Source organism: Stegostoma tigrinum, chromosome 1, assembly GCF_030684315.1.
Source record: "Stegostoma tigrinum isolate sSteTig4 chromosome 1, sSteTig4.hap1, whole genome shotgun sequence".
NCBI lineage: Eukaryota > Metazoa > Chordata > Chondrichthyes > Orectolobiformes > Stegostomatidae > Stegostoma > Stegostoma tigrinum.
The window spans coordinates 109,034,546-109,059,706 of record NC_081354.1 but is presented as its reverse complement, the minus strand read 5'-3'; the positions used below and the strand labels follow the sequence as shown (position 1 = coordinate 109,059,706).

The 25,161-nt window shown below is 42.6% G+C and overlaps 1 protein-coding gene across 5 annotated transcripts in view; it reads left to right on the top strand.

The window, feature by feature from the left end:
* Positions 1-25,161, top strand: part of LOC125456295 (cyclic nucleotide-binding domain-containing protein 2-like) — a 139,896-nt gene that overhangs the window by 78,812 nt on the left and 35,923 nt on the right. For all 5 annotated transcript variants that reach the window (XM_048539348.2, XM_048539321.2, XM_048539354.2 and 2 more), the window contains 4 exons: positions 11,905-11,987; positions 15,291-15,354; positions 18,882-18,980; positions 22,684-22,724. In XM_048539348.2, coding sequence (XP_048395305.1) covers positions 11,905-11,987; positions 15,291-15,354; positions 18,882-18,980; positions 22,684-22,724 — 287 coding nt within the window. The remainder of the gene's footprint in view (positions 1-11,904; positions 11,988-15,290; positions 15,355-18,881; positions 18,981-22,683; positions 22,725-25,161) is intronic.

The following is a 25,161-nucleotide window of genomic DNA, read 5'->3' as shown; positions in this document are numbered from 1 at the left end:
TCAAATTTGCAGACAACACTAAAATAGGTGGAAAAGTCGGTTGTGAGAGGGATACAAACAGTTTACATGGAGATATTGATAGGCTAAGTAAGGGGGCAATATGTTGGTAATATGTTGGAGTATAATGTAGGAAAATACAAAGTTGCTCATTTTGGCAGGGAGAACGAAAGAACTGAATATTATTTAAACAGAGAAAAACTGCAGAAAGCTGCAACGCAAAGGGACTTGGGAATACTTGTACATGTAGCACATAAAGTTAGCACCCAGGTGCTGCAGGTAATCAGGAAGGTGAGTGGGATGTTGTGACTTACATCAGGCGGGTTAGAGTGTAAGAGTAGGGAAGTCTTACTGCAACTGTGCAAGACATTGTGGAGACCATATCTGGAGAAATAGAAGCAGTTTTAGTCCCCTTATTTAAAGAAAGATGTCATTTCAATGGAGGCAGTTCAGTGAAAGCTCATTGGGATGATCCCCAGTATGGAGTGATTGTCTTATGAGCAAGGCCTAAATAGGTTGGGGGTCTACTCATTGGAGTTTAGACAAATAAGGCATGAACTCATTAAAACATATAGGATTCTTAAGGGTTAGTAAGAACTGCAGATGCTGGAGTCAGAGAGAACACAGTGTGCAGCTGGAGGAACACAGCAGGCCAGGCACCATCAGAGGATCAGGAAAGCTCGCTCCCCACCCCTATCTGCCTTCTGTAGGGACCACTCTCTCCGTGACTCCCTTGTCCGCTTCACACTCCCCTCCAGCCCCACCACCCCCGGCACTTTTCCCTGCAACCGCAGGAAGTGCTACATCTGCCCCTACACCTACCCACTCGCCTCCATCCCAGGTCCCAAAGAAACCTTCCACATCAGACAGATGTTCACCTGCACATCCACTAATGTGGTCTACTGCATCCACAGTTCCCAATGTGATCTCCTCCACATTGGTGAGACAAAACAAAGGCTCAGAGACTACTTTGTAGAGCACCTATGCTATGTTTGTGACAAACGACAACACCTCAAAAACCATTTCAACTCCCCCTTCCACTCCCTGGATGACATGTCCATCCTGGGTGTCCTCTAGTGTCACAAGATGCCACCTGGAAACTGGAGGAGCAATACCTCATATTCCACCTTGGGAGCCTACAACCCAATGGTCTCAATGTGGACTTTACCAGTTTCAAAATCTCCCCACCCTGGCCTCATCCCATGACCAACCCTCCCTCTCATCCCTACCTCCTTGACCTGACACAGCCTATCCATCTTCTCTCCCACCTATCCGTTCCTTCCACCTCACTGACCAATCCCCACCGTTCCCTACCTACACTTAACTATCACCGTCCCAACTTCCTTCCCAGCCCCACCCCTCCGCTCTCTATTTCAGAGTTCCCTCCCCTCAACCTTTTCTGAAGAAGGTTCCCAACCCGAAATATCAACTTTCCTGTTCCACTGATGCTGCTTGGCCTGCTGTGTTTGTCCAGCTCCACACTGTGTTGTCTGGGATTCTTACGGGGCTTGATAGGTAAATGCTGAGAGGATGTTTCCTGTCTTGGACAAGTCTACAGGACAAAGTCTGAGAATTAAGAGGAGCCAATTTAAAACTGAGACGAAGATGTTGTTAGTCTCTGGAACTCCTTGCCACAGACAGTTGTGGGGGAAGAGTCCTCGTGTATACTTAGGCTGACATAGATCGATTCTTAATCAGTTGGGGAATTAAGAGGAAAGGGCAGGACAGAAGACATGAGGAATGTCGTATCAGCCATGATTCAATTGAATGGGAGAGCAGGCTCAAAGAGCTGAAAAGCTTCTTCCTGTTCTGACTTCTCACGAGTGGGGATTGGTGACTCTTTATCAAAGCAAAGCAAAATCAGAAGGCCCTTAGGGAAGAACAAAATAAGGTTTTATTTGTTTAACCTTTGTGATTAATGAACATTGAATGGCCCCGTAGAATTAGGTTTTATTAAGTGAGAGATCTGAGGGATTTGTCAGATGACACTTACTCGAACAGATCAAACTTTTAATCATCTGGGAACAAAACTGAATTGTGGTCAATTGGAATCTAGATGAAAGTGTAAATATTACATCTCAAATGTGCAATTTAAAACTGGAATGAGAGACAAGGGAAGATGATGCAGTCATTAACGTGTTTAAAGAGATGGTGTATGGAGCTGATGGTGAATTTTAATGGATTTATGAGCAGCTCATTGCAGTTCAGATAGCCCATCAATTACATGCATTTTAATATTACATTACGTTATATTAAATAATTTTCAAATCCTTTCATAGCCTCAACCCCCTCCCTGTGTGTCTAAAATTCCTCCAGCCTCATAACTCTCTGATTTTTCTCTGCTCCACTATCTCTGGCCTCATGAGCACCACTGACTTTGATGGCTCCACAATTATCTGATTCCCTCACTTTCAGAGCCTTTTAACGGGCGGCATAGTAGACTCAAGTGGTACTGCTGTCTCACAGCGCCAACAACCTAGGTTCAATTTCAGCCTTGGGTGGTTGTCAGCGTGGAGTTTGCATATTCTCCCCATGTCTGTGTAGGTTTTGTATGGGTGCTCTGGTTTCCTTCCACAGTCCAAAGATGTGTCGGTTAGGTGGATTGACAATGGGAAATGCAAGGTGGGTGGGATGCTCTTCAGAGGGTTGGTGTGGACTCAATGGATCAAACGGCCTGCTTTAACACTGCAGAGATGCTATGATACACTCTGGAATTCCCTCTTTTAGCTTTCTTTTTTAGCACTCATCTTTTTTGCCATCCTGTGCAATGCTCCCTGAAACCTATTACCTTGATCAAACTTTTAATCATCTGTTCTAATATATTTTGCTGCATACAGTGTTTGCAATATTGAAACAGGCCATTTTCCCAACATTTAACATGAGATTCCTATAGAACATAAAACATAGAACATAGAACCTTACAGCACAGTACAGGCCCTTCTGCCCTCGGTGTTGCGCCAACCTGTGAAACCAATCTGAAGCCATTCTAACATACACTATTCCATTATCATCCACATGTTTATCCAATGACCATTTAAATGCCCTTAAACTTGGCAAGTCTACTATTGTTGCAGGCAGGGCATTCCACGCCCTTACTACTCTCTGAATAAAGACCTACCTCTGACATCTGTCCTATATCTATCACCCCTCACTTTAAAGCTATGTGCTTGTGCTAGCCATCACCATCCAAGGAAAAAGGCTCTCACTGCCCACCCTATCTAATCTTCTGATCATCTTGTATGTCTCTATTAAGTCGCCTCTTAACTTTCTTCTCTCTAAAGAAAACAGCCTCAAGTCCCTCAGCCTTTCCTCATAAGACCTTCCCTCCATCCCAGGCAACATCCTGGTAAATCTCCTCTGCACCCTTTCCAATGCTTCCACATCCTTCCTATAATGCGGCGACCAGAACTGTACGCAATACTCAAGTGCAGCTGCACCAGAGTTTTGTACAGCTGCAGCATAACCTCATGGTTCCGGAACTCAATCCCTCTACCAGTAAAACCTAACACCTCGTATGCCTTCTTAACAAGCCTATCAACCTGGGTGGCAACTTTCAGGGAACTATGCACATGGACACTGAGATTTCTCTGCTCATCCACACTACCAAGAATGTTACCATTAGCCCAGTACTCTCTATTTCTGTTACTCCTTCCAAAGTGAATCACCTCACACTTGTCTGCATTACACTCCATTTGCCACCTCTCAGCCCAGCTCTGCAGCTTATCTCTGCCCCTCTGTAACTTATAACATCCTTCCACACAATCTATAACTCCACCAACTTGAGTGTCATCTGCAAATTTACTAATGGACCCTTCTACGCCCTCATCCAGGTCATTTATAAAAATGACAAACAGCAGTGGCCCCAAAACAGATCCTTATAATACACGACTAGTAACTGAACTCCAGGATGAACATTTTCCATTAACCACCACCCTCTGTCTTACAGCGAGCCAATTTCTGATCCAAACAGCTAAATCACCCTCAATCCCATGCCTCTGTATATTCTGCAATAGCCTACCTTGGGGAAACTTATCAAAGGCTTTACTAAAATCCATATACACCACATCAACCGGTTTACCCTCATCCACCTGTTTGTTCACCTTCTCAAAGAACTCAATAAGGTTTGTGAGGCACAACCTACCCTTCACAAAACTGTGTTGACTATCCCTAATCAAATTATTCATTTCTAGATGATTATAAATCCTATCTCTTATACTCCTTTCCAACACTTTACCCACAACTGAAGTAAGGCTCACTGGTCTATAATTACCAGGGTTGTCTCTACTGCCCTTCTTGAACAAGGGGAAAACATTTGCTATCCTCCAGTCTTCTGGGACTATTTGCGTAGACAATGACAGCCTAAAGATCAAAGCCAAAGGCTCTGCAATCCCCTCCCTAGCTTCCCAGAGAATCCTAGGATAAATCTCATCCGGCCCAGAAGATTTATCTATTTTCACACTTTCCAGAATTGCTAGCACCTCCTCCTTATGAACCTCAATCCTGTCTAGTCTAATAGCCTGTATCTCAGTATTCTCCTTGACAACACTGTCTACTTCCTACGCGACTACTGATGAAAAATATTCATTTCACGCCTCTCCTATCTCTTCGAACTCCACACACAACTTGCCCCAACTGCCCTTGACTGGCCCTAATCTTACTCTCATCATTCCTTTATTCCTGACATACCTATAGAAAGCTTTAGGGTTTTCCTTGATCCTACCTGCCAAAGACTTCTCATGTCTCCTTCTGGCTCTTCTGAGCTCTCTCTTTAGATCCTTCCTGGCTAACTTATGACTCTCAAGCGCCTTAACTGAGCCTTCATGCCTCAACTTTACATAAGCCTCCTTCTTCCTCTTGACGAGCGATTCCAACTTCTTCAGTAAACCATGGTTCCCTCGCTCGACCACTTCCTCCCTGCCTGACAGGTACATACTTATCAAGGACACAGAGTAGCTGTTCCCTGAACAAGCTCCACATTTTCAATTGTGCCCAGCCCTGCAGTTTCCTTTCCCATCCTGTGCATCCTAAATCTTGCCTAATTGCCTTATAATTGCCTTTTCCCCAGCTATAACTCTTGCCCTGCAGTATACACCTATCCCTTTCCATCACTAAAGTAAATGTAATTGAATTGTGGTCACTATCACCTCCAAATCTAACACCTGGCCTGGTTCATTACCCAGTACCAAATCCAATGTGACTTCGCCTCTTGTTGGCCTCTCTACATACTTTGTCAGGAAACCCTCCTGCACACATTGGACAAAGACTGACCCATCTAAAGTACTCGAACTAAAGCATTTCCAGTCAATATTTGGAAAGTTAAATTCCCCCATAACATCTACCCTGTTACTTTTGCTCCTATCCAGAATCATCTTTGCAATCCTTTCCTCTACATCTCTGGAACGTTTCAGAGGTTTATAGAATACTCCCGAAAGGGTGACCTCTCCTTTCCTGTTTCTAACCTCAGCCCATACTACCTCAGTAGATGAGGCCTCATCAAAAGTCTAGTCTGCCACCATAATACTGTCCTTGACTAACAGTGCCACACCCCCCCCTTTTTAACCACCTTCCCTGATCTTACTGAAACATCTAAACCCCGGAACCTGCAATAACCATGCCCGTCCCTGCTCTATCCATGCCTCCGAAATGGCCGCAACATCGAAGTCCCAGGTACTAACCCATGCTGCAAGTTCACCCATCTTATTCCAGATGCTCCTGGCGTTGAAGTAGACGCACTTCAAACCACCTTCCTGCCTCCCGGTACACTCCTGCGACCTTGAATCCTTATTCATGATATCACTACTCTCAACCTCCTGAGCACGGGAGCTAAAATTCAGGTACCCATTCCCCTGCTGCATTAGTTTAAACCCTCCTGAAGAGCATTAGCAAATTTCCCTGCCAGGATATTGGTACCCCTCAGGTTCAGGTGTAGATCATCTCATTTGTAGAGGTCCCACCTACCCCAGAATGAGCCCCAATTATCCAGGTATCTGAATCCCTCCCTACTGCACCATTCCTGTAGCCACGTGTTCAACTGCCACAGTTGCTTAATTTCAATGCACTGTCACTTCGCTCCATTAGTGTATCTACACATTCTGTACTTTCTCAAATTCTGTTGGGCTGGACAACAAGGAACTGGCCCTATTAACACATGCCTTTTCCAAATCCTTTGTAAGTTTATGGCATAGAATGGACTCTATTAATTTGCTGACAACTGAGATAAGACAATTTGACATTTCTTGGTCTATCCCTGCTATCTTTTTCAAAACCAGAATCTACAGTCCACAAGCAAAATTTTCCTTTGCATGGAATTTAGGAGAATTCATATTTAAGTTTCCAAGACTTTGTCACTTCAGATTCATTTCAGTTGCTTCATTATGTTGATATGTTGCAGAAAATTATAATGAAGACCTTAATTGTACGAATGTTAAAAAATTAAAATGCTTTTGTAATTTCAGTTAGCTCTTCATCAGGTAAAATAAAAATCTAATTAACACAAGTTGATGGTCAGAAAGCATATTGTATCTGGTGCTTTCTTTATTCTAGAATACAATGTATTTTATATGATATAGGGGTACAATTCTATAGAGAGTGCAACAGCAGAGTGCTTTGATACACAGCATATTTTCCACATTGAGATTGAGTGAAAATCCTGGAATCCATCCCTAAATTCATTGTAGATTGACCTATACCACATAGACTATAAGATGTAAGAGCAGAATTAGGCCATGGAGCCTGCTCCACCATTAGATCATGGCTAATTTGTTTCTTCGTCCCATGTTTCCTGCCTTCTTCCCATAACCTTTTATCACTTATTCACCAAGAACCTGTCTATCTCTGTCTTAAATGCATCCTCTGACTTGGCCTCCTCAGGCAATAAATCACAAAAGCATTTTAATTGTTTAACATTCATACAATTAATGCCTTCATCTTAATTTTCTGCAACATAGCAATATTATGAAACAATTGAAATAAATCTGAAGTGTCAACAAGTTAGAAACTTAAAAATGAGTGTAAGTACTTAAATATATATTGACAAGTTGTACAGAATTTATCTTCAACAGGTTCCCTCTGTCCTCTCCTGTCTCTGAAGGTCAGTGAGTAGGTCATGCTTCCCAGGCAGTATTTATCTTCCTCAGCACTCTGTGTATCTCTTGCAGTTCAAACATCCAAACATCTCTCCCTCGTCAAGTGCTGCATCATTGTCTCTCTAACATCATATCTGGAATTGAGCTCTTTATTTTGCATTTGGACCAATAGAGTAATGAGGTCTGAACCAAATGGTCCTTCAGGCAGCTTAATTTGGTGTTAATAAATAGTTTGTTGCTGAGGAAGTGTAGCTTGATTGAGCTGTCAATAATGCCTTGCTTCAGTTTGCTGATGGTTGGCAGTATATTGATGGAGCAGCAATTGGTTGGTTTGGATTTGTTCTGAGTTTTGTACATACTTTCAAAGGAAGGTCCCAGACAGTTAGGTCCCATAATTCAAAAGCGTTAACAGGCAAGCATGAGGGTAATTCTCTCCCTTTCTGGCATGTGTTCATCTCTAAGTGGAAATTGTCCTCACGTTTTACCCCAGATCATATAATTTTAGCATCTAATATTGAATGACCACACTCCTTCCTCGCTATAACCAAGCCCTTAAGTTTCATGATGAAAGTGTGGTTATCTATAAGCATGTAAATAGTGAAGGATAGTAAAAGGAGGAGTAAGGCTGACTGGGGAACAATAAGAGAATTTACACTTGCAGGCAGAGAAGACAGCCGTGGTGTTAAATGAATAGTTTGCATCTATCCTTACCAAGGAAGAAGAAGCTACAAATGCTGCGGTGAAAGAAAGATACCTGAGACATTACAATTGCTTAAAATTGATAAGGTGGGGATCTTGAATAGGCTGTCTGTAATTAAAGTTGATAAGGCACCATGACTGGAGGACTGTACAGGTGAGCAATTATTGGCCAGTCAGTTTAACTTCAGTGATGAGGAAGCTTTCATAACTGAAAAAATGCTCTACATACCTGACACCTTCCTGACTTGACTTTGGGAACCAAGATTCAGTACAACCCCCATGCTGGAACAGTGGTAGTATGGCGCACTGACCTCTACATCGCCGAGGCCAGACGCCAACTCTCCGACACCACCTCCTACCGCTCCCTCGATCATGACCCCACACCCGAGCACCAAACCATCATCTCCAACACCATTCATGACCTCATCACCTCAGGGGACCTCCCACCCACAGCCTCCAACCTCATTGTTCCCCAAGCCCGCACGGCCCGCTTCTATCTCCTTCCCAAAATCCACAAACCTGCCTGCCCTGGTCGACCCATCGTCTCAGCCTGCTCCTGCCCCACTGAACTCATCTCCACCTATCTGGACTCCATTTTCTCCCCTTTGGTCCAGGAACTCCCTACCTACGTCCGTGACACCACCCACGCCATCCACCTCCTCCAGGACTTCCTATTCCCTGGCCGCCAACACCTCATTTTCACCATGGACGTCCAGTCCCTATACACCTGCATTCCGCATGCAGATGGCCTCAAGGCCCTCCGCTTCTTCCTGTCCCGCAGGCACGACCGGTCCACCTCCACCGACACCCTCATCCACCTAGCCGAACTCGTCCTCACCCTCAACAACTTCTCTTTCGATTCCTCCCACTTCCTGCAGACTAAGGGAGTGGCCATGGGCACCCGCATGGGCCCCAGCTATGCCTGCCTCTTTGTAGGTTACGTGGAACAGTCCCTCTTCTGCACCTACACAGGCCCCAAACCCCACCTCTTCCTCCGTTACATTGATGACTGTATCGGCGCCGCCTCTTGCTCCCCAGAGGAGCTCGAACAGTTCATCCACTTCACCAACACTTTTCACCCCAACCTTCAGTTCACCTGGGCCATCTCCAGCACATTCCTCACCTTCCTGGATCTCTCAGTCTCCATCTCAGGCAACCAGCTTGTAACTGATGTCCATTTCAAGCCCACCGACTCCCACAGCTACCTAGAATACACCTCCTCCCACCCACCCTCCTGCAAAAATTCCATCCCCTATTCCCAATTCCTCCGCCTCCGCCGCATCTGCTCCCACGATGAGGCATTCCACTCCCGCACATCCCAGATGACCAAGTTCTTCAAGGACCGCAACTTTCCCCCCACAGTGGTCGAGAACGCCCTTGACCGCGTCTCCCGCATTTCCCGCAACACATCCCTCACACCCCGCCCCCGCCACAACCGCCCAAAGAGGATCCCCCTCGTTATCACATACTACCCCACCAACCTCCAGATACAACGCATCATCCTCCGACACTTCCGCCATCTACAATCCGACCCCACCACCCAAGACATTTTTCCAACCCCACCCCTGTCTGCTTTCCGGAGAGACCACTCTCTCCGTGACTCCCTTGTTCACTCCACACTGCCCTCCAACCCCACCACACCCGGCACCTTCCCCTGCAACCACAGGAAATGCTACACTTGCCCCCACACCTCCTCCCTCACCCCTATCCCAGGCCCCAAGATGACATTCCACATTAAGCAGAGGTTCACCTGCACATCTGCCAATGTGGTATACTGCATCCACTGTACCCGGTGTGGCTTCCTCTACATTGGGGAAACCAAGCGGAGGCTTGGGGACCGCTTTGCAGAACACCTCCGCTCAGTTCGCAATATACAACTGCACCTCCCAGTCGCAAACCATTTCCACTCCCCCTCCCATTCTTTAGATGACATGTCCATCATGGGCCTCCTGCAGTGCCACAATGATGCCACCCGAAGGTTGCAGGAACAGCAACTCATATTCCGTTTGGGGACCCTGCAGCCCAATGGTATCAATGTGGACTTCACCAGCTTCAAAATCTCCCCTTCCCCTACCGCATCCCAAAACCAGCCCAGTTCGCCCCCTCCCCCCACAGCACCACACAACCAGCCCAGCTCTTCCCCCCCACCCACTGCATCCCAAAACCAGTCCAACCTGTCTCTGCCTCCCTAACCTGTTCTTCCTCTCACCCATCCCTTCCTCCCACCCCAAGCCGCACCTCCATCTCCTACCTACTAACCTCATCCCACCTCCTTGACCTGTCCGTCTTCCCTGGACTGACCTATCCCCTCCCTACCTCCCCACCTATACTCTCCTCTCCACCTATCTTCTTTTCTCTCCATCTTCGGTCCGCCTCCCCCTCTCTCCCTATTTATTCCAGAACCCTCACCCCATCCCCCTCTCTGATGAAGAATCTAGGCCCGAAACATCAGCTTTTGTGCTCCTGAGATGCTGCTTGGCCTGCTGTGTTCATCCAGCCTCACATTTCGTTATGCTGGAACCTTCATCCAGTTTTACTTTCTCTAACCTCGAAACATTGACAATTGAGTTATAACATTTATAAGTGTTGTGATGAAATGTTTGTGAAATATGTATAATTTATACATAAATGTCAGTTTTAAAGTTTGGATTTTAAAAATGTGGCATGCAGTTATTTGTTACTTTTGTGAAGGAATTAATTTAAAAAAAGAACAAGGTCATCCCAGAACAGTGACTTAATCCAGTGTGTGTCAAAGGGCAGGATATCCCTGGAGTGTCCATGGAAGATTGTTTCAATGGGATGGTTTATGACAGGTGGAGTAAACATCAAAGATTGTTAGCTTGGTTTTGTTTTAGGATAATCAAGAATTAATCCTATCTTAGAAACCCAGTGGTTAAAAGTTTTGGGGATAATTTAGAGGAGAACGTTTGTAGCCAAAAGCAAGTATATTCTCTCTTTTGAGACTTCACATTTCATAGGACAGAAACTACAGAGATTTAGTTAAGTTAAACTCAAAGGCTTAGAACAATACAGCGCAGAACAGGTCTTTCGGCTCTCGATGGAATTTGTTTTTTACGGTTTTAAATTATTCTAAAATACTGGTGTTGGGAAATAGCTTGGACTTTGTGTTAAAATCTTTCTGACTATGTAACTTATCTACCTATCTTGTGTTTATTTTTGTTTTTGTGTGTGTGTAACAAATTTCTGTGGCCTCATCTGACTATGTTTCAGTTACTAACCACCATGTTAACTAAATAAAAATAAAATATAATGTTTGGGTATCTGACTTGTCCATTGGTACCGTCAGCTTGGATCATAACAGTGTGTGTATATGTATTAAAAAAGCACCCGAGTAAAGACTTGACAAGAAGGCCAGTTAGAAAACAGCCACAGAGATAGGTGAGTGTCAAGGTGGGCTGGTTGGAGGGTCTGCCTTTTTTCAGTAAGACTTCAGTTCAGTTGTATGAAGTGCTATTCGATCCTCTAGTACTCACGCCTTAGGCCACCTCCCTGACTTCTCATAACACCAAAGACCCCTCATGCCCCATGCCCCATGCCACCTCATGCCCACATTCCATCTTCAGTTTCCAACATATCTTCCAAATCACCTCCATTCACCCTGATATTCACTTAGAGCAAAGTACAGGAGCTGTGTGGAGTTGAAAAAAGCTTCTGACAATTGAAATTATCTCTCACTCATATTTACTTGATGCTGAAAAGAGATTTCTTTCATGAAATCTATTCAACACTTTTCAACCCATTCAAGTATCTAAACTGCTGTAAAAATAAACTTTTATTCACTAATCATACTAAAGACATCAAATCTCTTAACAGACTCTAAAAATTGTCAATCAAGTTGTGGATACTGTTGTGATGTGGTTTTGGAATATGTGAAACTCAGGTATTCATAATGGGCTCAACTGTAATAAAAATCCTTGTGAGTATTGACAAACAATTCATGGGAAGGGGCTACTGTAGCTAACTCCAAGTTAAGGGAAATCCTAGTTCCATCGTCATGCAATATATGTCCTTGAGTTAAAGCATCGGTCTTGCCCTTATCAGCATTTGTTGATAATTTAGCATTCTGTGCACCAAAAATATAAAATATTTTGATTTCTTCTAGGAACTTCAACTTCACTGAGTTTGGCATTACAGCATGCACAGGAAATCACGAAGACTCAGCAAATAAGAAAATCCAGATGTACGGTAGGAAACATGTGTTTTGAATAGTTTATCCAAGAAACATGAGCTAGAATCAGTTTATGAAGGCAAAAACAGCACGGGTAATTTTTTATCTTCAACATCTTGATAATAACCCTGGAAAGCCGATTTCCTATATTTGCCTGTATCAGATATACATGGCATTGAAGTCATTGGATGATATTTGGTGAGCTTCTAAAATGTATGAGAACAATATACATTTACACAGTGCCTTTAACACAGTAAAATAGCTCAAGGTACTTTTTTAGAACATTATAAAACAAAATTAGATTTCAAGCCATATAAGGAGGAATTAGGAGATAGAAGAAGAGCTCTTTCCAAGTTGGATTTAAGAAACATCGTTAAGGAAGACAGCTAGGGAGGCAAGGTAGTTTAATAAGAATACACCAGAATTTGGTAACTGAGAACTGAAGGCATGGCCACTGGCAATAGAATGATTAAAAGTAGAAATGCTAAAGAATTCTAAATTAGGGGTGAGTCTTAGAGTCGAAGGGTTAATATCTACAGAGATAGGGTGTAGTGAGGCCATGCAGAGATTTGAAAACAAGGGTAAAATATTAAAATTAGGGTGTTGCTTGACTGGGACCCACTTTTTACAGTGAAATGAAAATGAATCTTTGCTATAAGTAAGGCAGCAGAATGTTAGATAACACCAAATTAATGGAGGTTAAAATGTGGAAGACCAGAACAGGTCATTGAAAGAATCAAGTTGAAGGGTAAGAAAGTCATACATGAGAATTTTGGCAAAAGATGTCTTGAGGCAAGGCTAATTAGGTGCTGTCACAGACTATGAAATAAATAGTCTTAGAATGACATTGGGAGTTATTCTCAGGGCCAAATACAGTAGCAAAGTTGTGAACCATCTGATCCAATCTGAGCCAGTTGCCAGCAGAGAGTTAGAATTTGATAGCTAGGGAAAGTAGCATTGACTGGGGACAGAGGACAATGGTGCTGACATATGAGAAGGTAAGTAGTATGGTGATTTGGCAAGATTGGAAGAATTGAGAGAGGTGGTGATGTGGTGGAGTTGGATGCCAGCCCTATACCTAAAATTAAAATTGCGCTTTCAGATGATTTTGCAAGTAGCTGAGAAATTGGAAAAGGTCAGCTTGGTTCTTGGGGGCACCAAAAAAACTGTAGGAGAAGGAAAAGAAGTCCTTGGATAAATAAACTAGGCAAAGAATCCTACACAGCTGGATAACAGTCGGTAGACACTGGAGAAAGATGGCCTGGTCAACCATGTCAAAGGCTACAGATAGTTTGAGAGGAACACAAAAAGAAAGTTTGCTTTTGTCAGAGTCAAATAGGATATTATTTGTGACTTTGATAAGAACCAGTTCAGAACTGTGTCATAGAGGTCTTCTGGCACAATGGTAGTATCCTTACCTTTCGGTTGGAAGCTCTGAGTTCAAATCCCTGCCAGGACTTGCTGGCCAGAGATATTCCAGTTCAACAGACTGATCAGCTTGTAATGCTTCCACTACTTTCCCACTATTCCAAAAAGGAAAATGTTTATGTTATTTGAAGCACAGAAAAGAATTGGCTTGGAGGTGAAAATCTGATTGGATGAGTTTCAAATGTCGAGTTTTGGGAAAGAGATTTGGGAGTCAACAATACACTCATGGTCTTATAGGTTAGTTATTATTAGCTAATGTGGAGATCAGATAGGGAAGCTGGGCAGTCAATAGTTACTGGGAATAAACCTGAGCAATCCGGAGGTGAGTCAAATTGCCCAGATGTGATCAGGGTGGGGGAATGAAGGAAAAGATAGCAACATAGAAGATAGGGGCAGCAATAGGCCATTTGCCCCCTTGAGCCAGCTCTGCTATTCTTACGATCAATATAGCTGATTGTCAAGCTCAATATTCTAATCCTGCCACCACCACCACCCCCATATTACTCAAAGTCTTTCAGGACAAGTGCTATATTTACTCCTTCTTAAAGGCAGATAATGTCTTGGTCTCAACCACTTTCAGTGGCTGTGATTTCCATAGGGTCACCACTCTCTGGGTGAAGAAATTTCTCCTCATCTCAGTCCTAAAAGATTTACCTCTTACCCTTAAACTATGTCTCTGGTTCTGCCTCCTCCACCATCAAGAGCATCATTCTTGCATTAACCTGTCTGGTACTTTTAAAATTTTATAGGGTTCTGTGAGAACCAACCCCCCCGCCCCAACATTCTTCTAAACTCCAATGAATGCAATCCTGGCTGATTCAATCTCACATCGGACATCAGTCCTGCCATCCCAAGAATCAATGTGTAAACCTTTGCTGCATTCTCTCTTTAAGCAAGAACATCTTTCCCCTGATAAGGAAACCAAAACTGCAAAATTCCAGGTGTAGCCTCATCAACACCCTGCGTAATTGCAGCAAGACAACCTTATTCCTGTACATGAATCCTGTCACTTTGAATGTCAATGTAAAGTGCCTGCTGCACCTGCATATTTCTTTCAGCGACCGGTGCACTAGGATGCCGGGTCTTGTTGAATATTCCCCTCTCACGATTGACAGCTGTTCAAATCTGCCTTCCTATTTTTGCTACGAAAGTGGATAATCACACATTTATCCACATTATACTGCATCTGCCATGCATTTTCCCACTCACTCAGCCTCACCAAATCACACTGCAACATATCTGCATTTTCCCCAGAGCTCACCTTCCCACCCAGCCCTGTGTCATCTTGAAATTTGGACATACTACACTTGGTTCGTTCATCTAAATCATTAATGTATACTATGTGTGGCTGGGGTCCCAGTATCGATCCCTCTGGTCACTTGATGTCACTGTCTTCCATTCAGAAAAAAAGACCCACTTATTTCTACTCTTTGTTTCCTATCTGCTAACCGACTTTTTATCCACGACGAAATGCTACCCCCAGTCTCATTGGCTTAACTTTTACACATTAATCTCTTATGATAATTGGAAGTGATGTTTTCATCTCCAACATGCAAACATTCTCATCAAGGTGTGAAACATGGGACATGGGCGTCTTTTCACCTCTCCTGAATGGAGTAGACTGTTTCCTTGCGTTTTTCCAAAATATGAATTTTAGCTTGGCTCTCTGTTGTCTTAACTACATTAAAAAATAACCACATCATCCAATGATACCTGTGACTATCTTAAACACGTGCTTTGAGTTCCTTTTATTAAACTAATTAAGTCCATGAAAGTACCAGATGTTAAACTGGGCATTGGAATTCAAAAAGCAGTAGTTTGTACTTTATGTATTCATGGATAATATTTTGATTCATGTATTTTGTTTCTATAATCCATTAATTAATCTATAGAGAATGACAACTTCATCTCACTCTGTGCTTAAAGAAGACAGTTTTGAGGAACTGGGACATAAAGGTAATGAGGAATATAAGTGCCTACATTGTTGCTAAAGGGTATTTTTGATGGTAAATTTTGAGGGTATTCTAGTGCTATAATTATTTTACTTTCTGACCATTGCTTTCTAAAAACCAACGAAGAAATGTTGTAAGTGAGGCTGATTACCACCTGTCAATACTTCTAACAACTTTTTCTGCACTGATATGATGCCTATGTAGGTGAGAAAATCGCATTCATGGAAAACTGAATATAAGTAAAAAGTAACCTTTAACTTTTTTTGTTGATGCAGGACTCCCCTTAGTGGTTCATAGGCCAGTGATTACTGTCACATAATTGTCTGACAGCTCTGCTGTAGTTTCATTAGAGGTGCTATTAATTTATTGAATGCTTGCTGCTGTTGTTCCTGCTTTCATGCTACATACCGATTATTACGTGCTAGCTTACTGCAACAGCGTATACCATCATTTGTTACAGACACATTTTCCTGTGTCTCACAAAGACAGCTCCTGCTGTCTTGTTTATTTTCAACCTTGGCAGATAATTAGATGGATTTCTGTTTTGTCACACATCCGCTGTGGTGTCACCATTGAAAGTTGGAGTGTTTTTATTTGTGTGAATTCTGCAGCTATCATTAATCAATATCGGGTGTCGACACTTCCATTTTTGGCAGATGTGCGCTGCTGATCATAGTGGTTTACCTATTGTCTGTTTTACCAACTGTAGATTTTCTATGGGTCTCTGGAGCTGTGAAATCTCTTGTTCAGTGAGCATGGTGATCACCTAATTCATTCAGAACTAATCTGTAATACTTTATTGGCTTGGCTCATCAGAATAATAAACTTGACTTTTTTTGAGACCTGTGCCTTGACTTTGAGAGATCGCCAAATTCAGCAAGTGAGCAAAGTTTGCATATAAATGTAAGTAGTCAGAAAAATCAATTGACCACGTCTGGAGTCAAGAATAATTTGGATCTTCTTAAATGTTTAAATGGACTTAAAGCAGGGACCAGTCTTTGTAAAGTCTATAAGGATGGTGGTGATAAAGGGGAATTAAATATGAAGTGAAGGGAAATTAATTTGCAGGAATGTGAAATATAGTTTGCAGGAACATAAAAGCATCGGTTTGCAACACCAACCTAGTGGTTGACTGCTGGAACTGAGTGCCTGGGGTTTCCCCCATACCCCGAAACAGTAACTGCAGAAGAGGGCCATATATTAGACCTAGCAAGTAGTAACTGTTATGTTCAATGTAAAGCGAATTGTGCCTTTTTTCTGAGTACAGCTACTGAGCATGCGCAAAGGATGGCATCTCAAAACATTGTCAGATCACACGAAACCAGAGCCTTGATCTGTAAGTCTCCAAGTAAAATGCCCTGTCTTACCATCCTCTGCATATGGTTCTGTACAGTAAAGCCTGTTGCTGCTCACTCATAACAATGTAGATCTCATATTAATACATGGTGACAAAGGTGACCACAGCCATAAAACCAGAGACCGAGATAAAGAGCCCGTAGTGAAGTCCAGTGATGGTAGACCAAGAAGCCAGCTGAGAAATCTAAAACCAGCTTTGGGGTAAATACCTGAAGTGAATCTTCATGGTGATAGGGGCCAGCTCGGTAAAGACTTTCAAGATGTACCTAAGCACTGAACCTTGGAACAGAAAATGCACACAGAGACTGAAGAAAGTGTACAGTAGCCCACAGCAGAATGCATAGTTAGCAACAAGGAGAAGTCAATTGGCTGCAATGGACAATCAGTTTCCATCAAACAGGAGCCCATAGAAACAAGACTCCGCTAGGAAAACAGTGGAAATAAAGAAATAATTCAGTCTCCAGAGTCCACTCTGAAAATACCTTGAGGATAGAAAAATCCTCACCTTTATGAGGTCTGTGCATGATTCCTAATTGTTACAATTCTTTATTAACTGGTCTTCTTGTGTAGCTTTATACTTCTGTTCAAACATTACAAAAAGATGTTACAGACTCTCCATTTCTCTCCAAACAGAATCTGGAAATGGTGAGAAAAGAAATGCCAAAGACAGGGTGGCCAGCTATAAAAGGTCATTCCAGTGGTTTATGCTTCTGGAATATAGTTACAGAGAAAGATACCAGCAGATTTGTTGTTCATTTACATGAATTTGAAACTTCAAACCTTTCTATATTTTTGAATTCAAGAACAGTGTGCTTGAAAGCTCAGTTGACTCTTCTGAGTGGTAATAAGTCTTTTGTTGAAGAATATAAAGAAGACATAAAGTTGCCTACTTGTTGCATGAGAGATATCCAGGAGATGTAGCAACTGTTATTACAGAGGAAGACGTTAGTCCTTGAGTACACAGCTGGATGACTGCTGGGACGCAGGAAAGTAACTTTGTGCTCCTGAGATGCTGCTTGGCCTGCTGTGTTCATCCAGCTTCACACTTTATTATCTTGTGCTTATTCAATCAGTTATGAAAGCAAATCAAGCTTCTAGAATTTCCACAGCCAGTGAAGCAACCACAGAATTGGAGATGTCAAGTATTATGGAGTGGGAAAGAAATCTTCAGTCATGCAAGGGAGAGGTCTCAGAAGCTCAGAACAAATTCAAAACAATTTAAATGTCAATCGGGGTAGATTGGGCCCATACAGCACTGGAATATGTCAACTGTATTCAACAAATCTTAGTAATCATGCACATTCACCTTCAACAGCTTGACAAGTTTAGACAAAAACTTCAACCCTTAGCAAAGACCAGCTGGAAGAAGTGCACCAATTTCCAGGAGCTAGTAGGAGGAAATCCAGAGAGGAAAAGTCCTCAAATCCAAATTGGATTATGATAACATCAAATATGTTGAAATGTTTGATGTACATAGATCATAGCTGCAGGCTGCAAGAAACAAGTCTTGAAAGAAGCAAGTCTTAGTCATACTGACCAATAAAGCACCTGCTTGTCTGGTAATATGTAGCCTATACTTGCTTTGTCAGATTCAAGAAAAAGACTTCGATATATGAGAAAATTTACAAGCATAAATACTTGGTGAATTGTTTGGAGGGGGCTAAAATGTTGAGAATTAACTATTTTTTGAACAAGAGTGGAAAACATGCCAGAGTATCTAATCTTGAATAAATTGAACTTTAACTTATCAATTACTTTGAAAGAGGATCAAAGAAGAAATCTAACAGAATAAACTATGGTCCACATTACAAGAAAAGAGCCATTAAACAAGAAGAAACCTCAATTTTGCTGAGAATACAACTAGCAAACATTTAAATTCACAACACTGTTAAAATCAATACAAACTGGTAATTAAATAAAGATTTTTCTTTTATTTGGTAATTGCATCAGAGAGTCAATGAGTAGGAATTGTTCACAGTAGTTTTCTCATTTGAATGTGAAATCAGTTTGTAAAATCAGATGATGTCAATGTAAGGTTCATATTTTCTTGCTATATTTGACTGCATACAATACATTTTAATTGTTGCATCAAAACAAGGAGGTTTTATTGCAATTATTCTTAGGAGCCAGTTTGCATCTCAGAAATTGAAGGCCCAAACTTCCTTGTTTCCACAGATAGGTCATCTTCATCCAGATCTGTTGAAACTGTTTGTGAGAGAATGATTGCTTCTGTGGAGGACAGTAATGAGATCCAAGAGGACTATAATTCTTCTGGTAAGGGTGAAGCAATAAACATTGAGACATACAATCCAGAAACCAATTTAAACGAATTGAAAAGACCCTACAATTGACGCTAAATGTTCTGGCATGCATTCCACTGCTTACCAGAAATTACCATTAGATGGTTAAACAAGACATATTAAAACATAGACTTGGGGAAAATATGAACCACATGAGGCCAAACTTGTTCCTATGATAGTCTAAACCCTAATTCAAAATAGAATCAAGTCTGAGGCTAGGCTTATCAGATGGAGGGTTGGAGCATTCTTCTGGTTGGTTATGTATTAATGAAAGTCTGTCCCAATACTTTTTTAAATTCATGGATCCAGCTCCCTGTGATTGAATTAAAGGCTACATTCTGATCTTCAGATGTCATTAAAACAGTTCTTGGATAAGCATACGGATGATGATGGGACAGTGTAGGGGGAGGGGCTTAGATTAGTTCACAGGTCAGCGCAACATAGAGGGCCGAAGGGCCTGTTCTGCACTGTATTGTTCTATGTTCTATGACAGTGTTGTACTGTTTGAGAGTGAGTCATTAGAAAAGCTGAACTCGGTCGTTTTAACATAGAACATAGAACATTACAGCACCGTACAGGCCCTTCGGCCCTCGATGTTGTGCCGACCTGTCATACTAATCTGAAGCCCATCTAACCTACACTATTCCATGTATGTCCATATGCTTGTCCAATGACGGCTTAAATGTACTTAAAGTTGGCGAATCTACTACCGTTGCAGGCAAAGCATTCCATACCATTACTACTCTCTGAGTAAAGAAATTACCTCTGACATCTGTCCTATATCTTTCACCCCTCAATTTAAAGCTATGCCCCCTCATGCTCGCCATCACCATCCCAGGAAAAAGGCTCTCCCTATCCACCCTATCTAACCCTCTGATTATCTTATATGTCTCAGTTAAGTCACCTCTCAACCTTCTTCTCTCTAACGAAAACAGCCTCAAGTCCCTCAACCTTTCCTCGTAAGATCTTCCCTCCATACCAGGCAACATCCTGGTAAATCTCCTCTGCACCCTTTCCAAAGCTTCCACATCCTTCTTGTAATGCGGTGACCAGAACTGTACGCAATACTCCAAGTGCGGCCGCACCAGAGTTTTGTACAGCTGCAGCATAACCTCATGGTTCCAGAACTCGATCCCTCTATTAATAAAAGCTAAAACACTGTATGACTTCTTAACAACCCTGTCAAGCTGGGTGGCAACTTTCAAGGATCTGTGTACATGGACACCGAGATCTCTCTGCTCATCTACACTACAAAGAATCTTACCATTAGCCCTGTACTTTGCATTCTGGTTACTCCTACCAAAGTGCATCACCTCACACTTGTCTGCATTAAACTCCATTTGCCACCACTCAGTCCAGCTCTGTAGCTTATCTATGTCTCTCTGCAACCTACAACATCCTTCATCACTATCTACAACTCCACCGACCCTAGTGTCGTCTGCAAATTTACTAATCCATCCTTCTACGCCCTCATCCAGGTTGTTTATAAAAATGACGAACAGCAGTGGACCCAACACCGACCCTTGCGGTACACCACTAGTAATTGGACTCCAGGATGAACATTTCCCATCAACTACCACACTCTGTCTTCTTTCAGCAAGCCAATTTCTGATCCAAACTGCTATATTTCCCACAATCCCATTCTTCCGCATTTTCTACATAGCCTACTGTGGGGAACCTTATCGAACGCCTTGCTGAAATCTATATACACCACATCAACTGGTTTACTCTCATCTACCTGTTTCGTCACCTTCTCAAAGAACTCAATAAGTTTTGTGAGGCATGACCTACCCTTCACAAAACCGTGCTGACTATCCCTAATCAAATTATTCTTTTCTAGATGATTATAAATCCTATCTCTTATAACCTTTTCCAGCACTTTACCAACAATTGATGTAAGGCTCACTGGTCAATAATTACCAGGGTTGTCTCTACTCCCCTTCTTGAACAGGGGAACCACATTTGCTATCCTCCAGTCTTCTGGCACTATTCCTGTAGACAATGACGAATTAAAGATCAATGCCAAAGGGTCAACAATCTCCTCCCTGGCTTCCCAGAGGATCCGAGGATAAATCCCATCCGGCCCAGGGGACTTACCTATCTTCACCCTCTGTAGGATTTCTAATACATCTTCCTTGTGAACCTCAATCCCACCTAGTCTAGTAGCCTGTATCTCAGTATTCTCCTCGACAACATTGTCATTTTCTAGAGTGAATCCTGTCGAAAAGTATTCATTTAGCGCTTCCCAATCTCCTCTGACTCCACACACAACTTACCACTACTATCCTTGATTGGCCCTAATCTTACTCTCATCACTCTTTTATTCCTGACATATCTACAGAAAGCCTTAGGGTTTACCCTGATCCTCTTCACCAACAACTTCTCATGTCTCCTCCTGGATCTTCTGAGCTCTCTCTTTAGGTCTTTCCTGGCTACCTTGTAACCCTCAAACACCCTAACTGAGCCTTCACATCTCATCCTAACATAAGCCTTCTTCTTCCTCTTGACCAGAGATTCCACTTCCTTCGTAAACCACGGCTCCCGCCCTCTACGGCTTCCTCCCTGCCTGACAGGTACATACTTATCTAGGACACATAGGAGCTTTTCCTTGAATAAGCTCCACATTTCTAATGTGCTCATCCCCTGCAGTTTCCTTCCCCATCCGATGCCCCCTAAATCTTGCCTAATCTCATCGTAATTGCCTTTCCCCCAGGTATAACTCTTGCCCAGTGGTATACACCTGTCCCTTTCCATCACTAAAGTAAACATAACAGAATTGTGATCGCTATCACCAAAGTGCTCACCTACTTCCAAATCTAACACCTGGCCGGGCTCATTACCCAGTACCAAATCTAATGTGGCTTTGCCCCTAGTTTGGCCTATCTACATACTGTGTCAGGAAGCCCTCCTGCACACACTGGATAAAAACTGACCCATCTGTAGTACTCGAACTATAGTGTTCCCAGTCAATATTTGGAAAGTTGAAGTCCCCCATGACAACTACCCTGTCTCTCTCACTCCTATCGAGAATCATCTTTGCTATCCTTTCCTCTACATCTCTGGAACTATTCGGAGGCCTATAGAAAACTTCCAACAGGGTGACCTCTCCTTTCCTGTTTCTAACCTCAGCCCATATACCTCAGTTGATGAGTCCCCAAACATCCTTTCTGCAACTGTAATACTGTCCTTGACCAACAATGCCACACCTCCCCCTCTTTTACCATGTTCTCTGTTCTTACTGAAACACCTAAATCCCGGAACCTGCAACAACCATTCCTGTCCCTGCTCGATCCGTGTTTATGGCCATTGTTTTGCCTCTTAGCCACCTGTAGTTTACATAGCAGAGGAGCATATCTGTGTGGAACAATGCTTGGAGAGAGTGTGTGGTGGGCATCTGGAAATGTGTACATATTATTTCCTGGTTTTTGATTCCCCACAAATGTTGCCCTCTAGTTGAAGGCAGATAATGAATATGTGCAAGTAAAGCCTAACAAAAGCACCATTTTTTCCCCAAATGCAATCAGCTTCTCGTCTGCATCTAATAAGACACTTAATTTATCCTGCCACATGAGGGAGAATGATGACACATTTTATTGTAGCATTATTCCTGCAAGGGTATTTTTTTAAAATCACCGTCATAATGTGATTTAAAATGTATTTTTTGTGCCAATCTGCAGATAGTTGTGAAGAAGTTGAGCAGCACACAGAAATAAATAAGGTATGGCTATAATAAATGGAGCACATTTAGTACTGGTATCAGATGCAAGGAATTCGTTATTTTTTCTGTCGCTAATTTGGCAACTAGAATCAAGTAAAACCCAGAGATTTCTTATCAAAATACAAAGAGTAAGAGGATAACTAAACTATGGAATTCTATGGCTTACAAGGGTAACCTCTGGAGGTAGAGGCATTGGGCTGATTATATTTTTACAGGAGAAAAAAGAATTATACAGACAATGTAATCAGACAGAATGCATGTAAAATACTGGATTAAAGTAACTGAGTGCCAAAAGAAGTATCTAAAGGGATTAACATCTTTGAAAGTAGTTACATCTCCAGGTCCAGATAAATGCATCTGCAGTTGTTAATGGAAGTAGAAGTAATGGGGGCAATGGCCATCATTTTCCAATCTCCCCTGGCTACAGGTGTGATGCTAGCGGACTGGAGAACTGATAATGCTGTAACTTGTCTTAAGAAGGGAGAAAGGGGCAGATTGAATAATTGGAGCCTGCCAACCTCACTTCCATGATAAACTTTTTCCAATAATGATTTCAAGAGCCAGTATCAACTGGTGGTGGTAGGGGGAGTAAATATTTTTAGTGGTGGGTTCAGGCCCAATCACCAGGAGTGACTTGTTGCAGATGGTGGCAAACTTCTTAAGTGTCAACAGAGTTAACGTTTCGGGTCCAGTGGCCCTTCCTCAGACCTGATAGTGGCTGGGAAAATGTCAGTTGAAATGCAGAAAATAAGGAGGTGGGTGGTGTAGGGAGTAAACAATAGGATAGAGCCCAAAGAGAGAGAAAGACAGTTGGACAGACAAAGGAGTTGCTAATAATCAGGCTGGGAGGGTGAATAGTTATTAATGGGGACTGTTAGTGACTAACAACAGGGGGTGTGTAATGGCAGGCTATGTGGTAACAAGGCCTGGTGTGTGGGGTAGGAGGCTGGGATATGGGAGAGGTTAGGCCCTAAAATTATTGAACTCAATATTGAGTCCGGAGGGCTGTAGGGTGCCCAAGCGGAAAATGAGGTGTTGTTCCTCCAGCTTACACTGGGCTTCACTGGAACGCTGTAGCAAGCCGGAGACAGAGATGTTGGCCAGGGAGCAGGGTGGTGCATTGACGTGGCAGGCAACAGGTAGTTCAGGGTCTTTTTTAGTGAGCAGAACATAGATGTTTTGCGAAGCGGTCACCAAGTCTACGCTTCATTTTCCCAGTGTATAGGAGACCTCATTGTGAGCAGCGAATATAGTAGACTAGATTCTTGGAAGCGCAGATGAAGTGTTGCTTCACCTGGAAGGTATTTTTGGGCCCTTGGATACTGGGGAGGGAGGAGGTAAATGGGCAGGCGTTGCACCTTCGCCAGTTACAGGGGAAGGTGCCGTACGGCTGTGGGGAGGTGTTGTCCAATGCACTACCTTGCTCCCTGGCCAACATCTCTGTCTCCGGCTTGCTACAGTGTTCCAGTGAAGCCCAGCGCAAGCTGGAGGAACAACACCTTATCTTCCACTTGGGGACTCAATACTGAGCTCAATAATTTTAGGGTCTAAACTCTCCCATGTCCCAGCCCTCCACCCCACACACCAGACCTTGTTACCACATAGCCTGCCACTACATACCTGCTGTTGTTATTCACTAACAGTCCCCATTAACAACTATTCACTCTCCCAGCCTGATCATTAGCAACTCCTTTGTCTGTCCAACTGTCTTTCTCTCTCTTTGGGCTCTATCCTATGGTTTACTCCCTACCCCACGCACCTCCCTATTTTCTGCATATAAACTGACGTTTTCCCAGCCACCATCAGTTCTGAGGAAGGGTCACCAGACCCGAAACGTTAACTCTGTTTTGTTCTCCACAGATGCTGCCAGACCCGCTGAGATTTTCCAGCAACTTTGTTTTTGTTCCTGATTTACAGCATCTGCAGTTCTATTGTTTTTTTTTCTAAAAGTGTCAACGCAGCCGCACTCATCCAGGCATAAAAGAGAATATTCAATCAAACCTTTGTGTTGGTAAATGTTGGATGGGATTCAGGGAGGTAAATTATTTGCTGTAGAATCCATTCAGACACTCAAATAAATATGTGGTGTTACCGAGAAATAATAAAATTATCGAAACTGTACAAAACTTTGTGATTCTTGGTACAGTTCAGTTGTAACATGGGGTTGTCTGTTAGCTATGCTTAATTTTATATAGTATTTTTGATCACCCACTGAGATAGCAATAAAATATTCAGATTTACATTTCTCCTCTCACATTAACATTGAACAAAGGCACTTTTATTTAAGCAGATGAATATTGAATGTTTCTGAATGAACCTGATAAATCTGTTGGAGGTGTGATTAGGACAAGCTGCTCATTATTAGTCGATACAGTGTGGAGTTGGAGCTCATTTTTAACAAATTCTTCTCATTCCTCTGGATGTTTGACAACTCTTT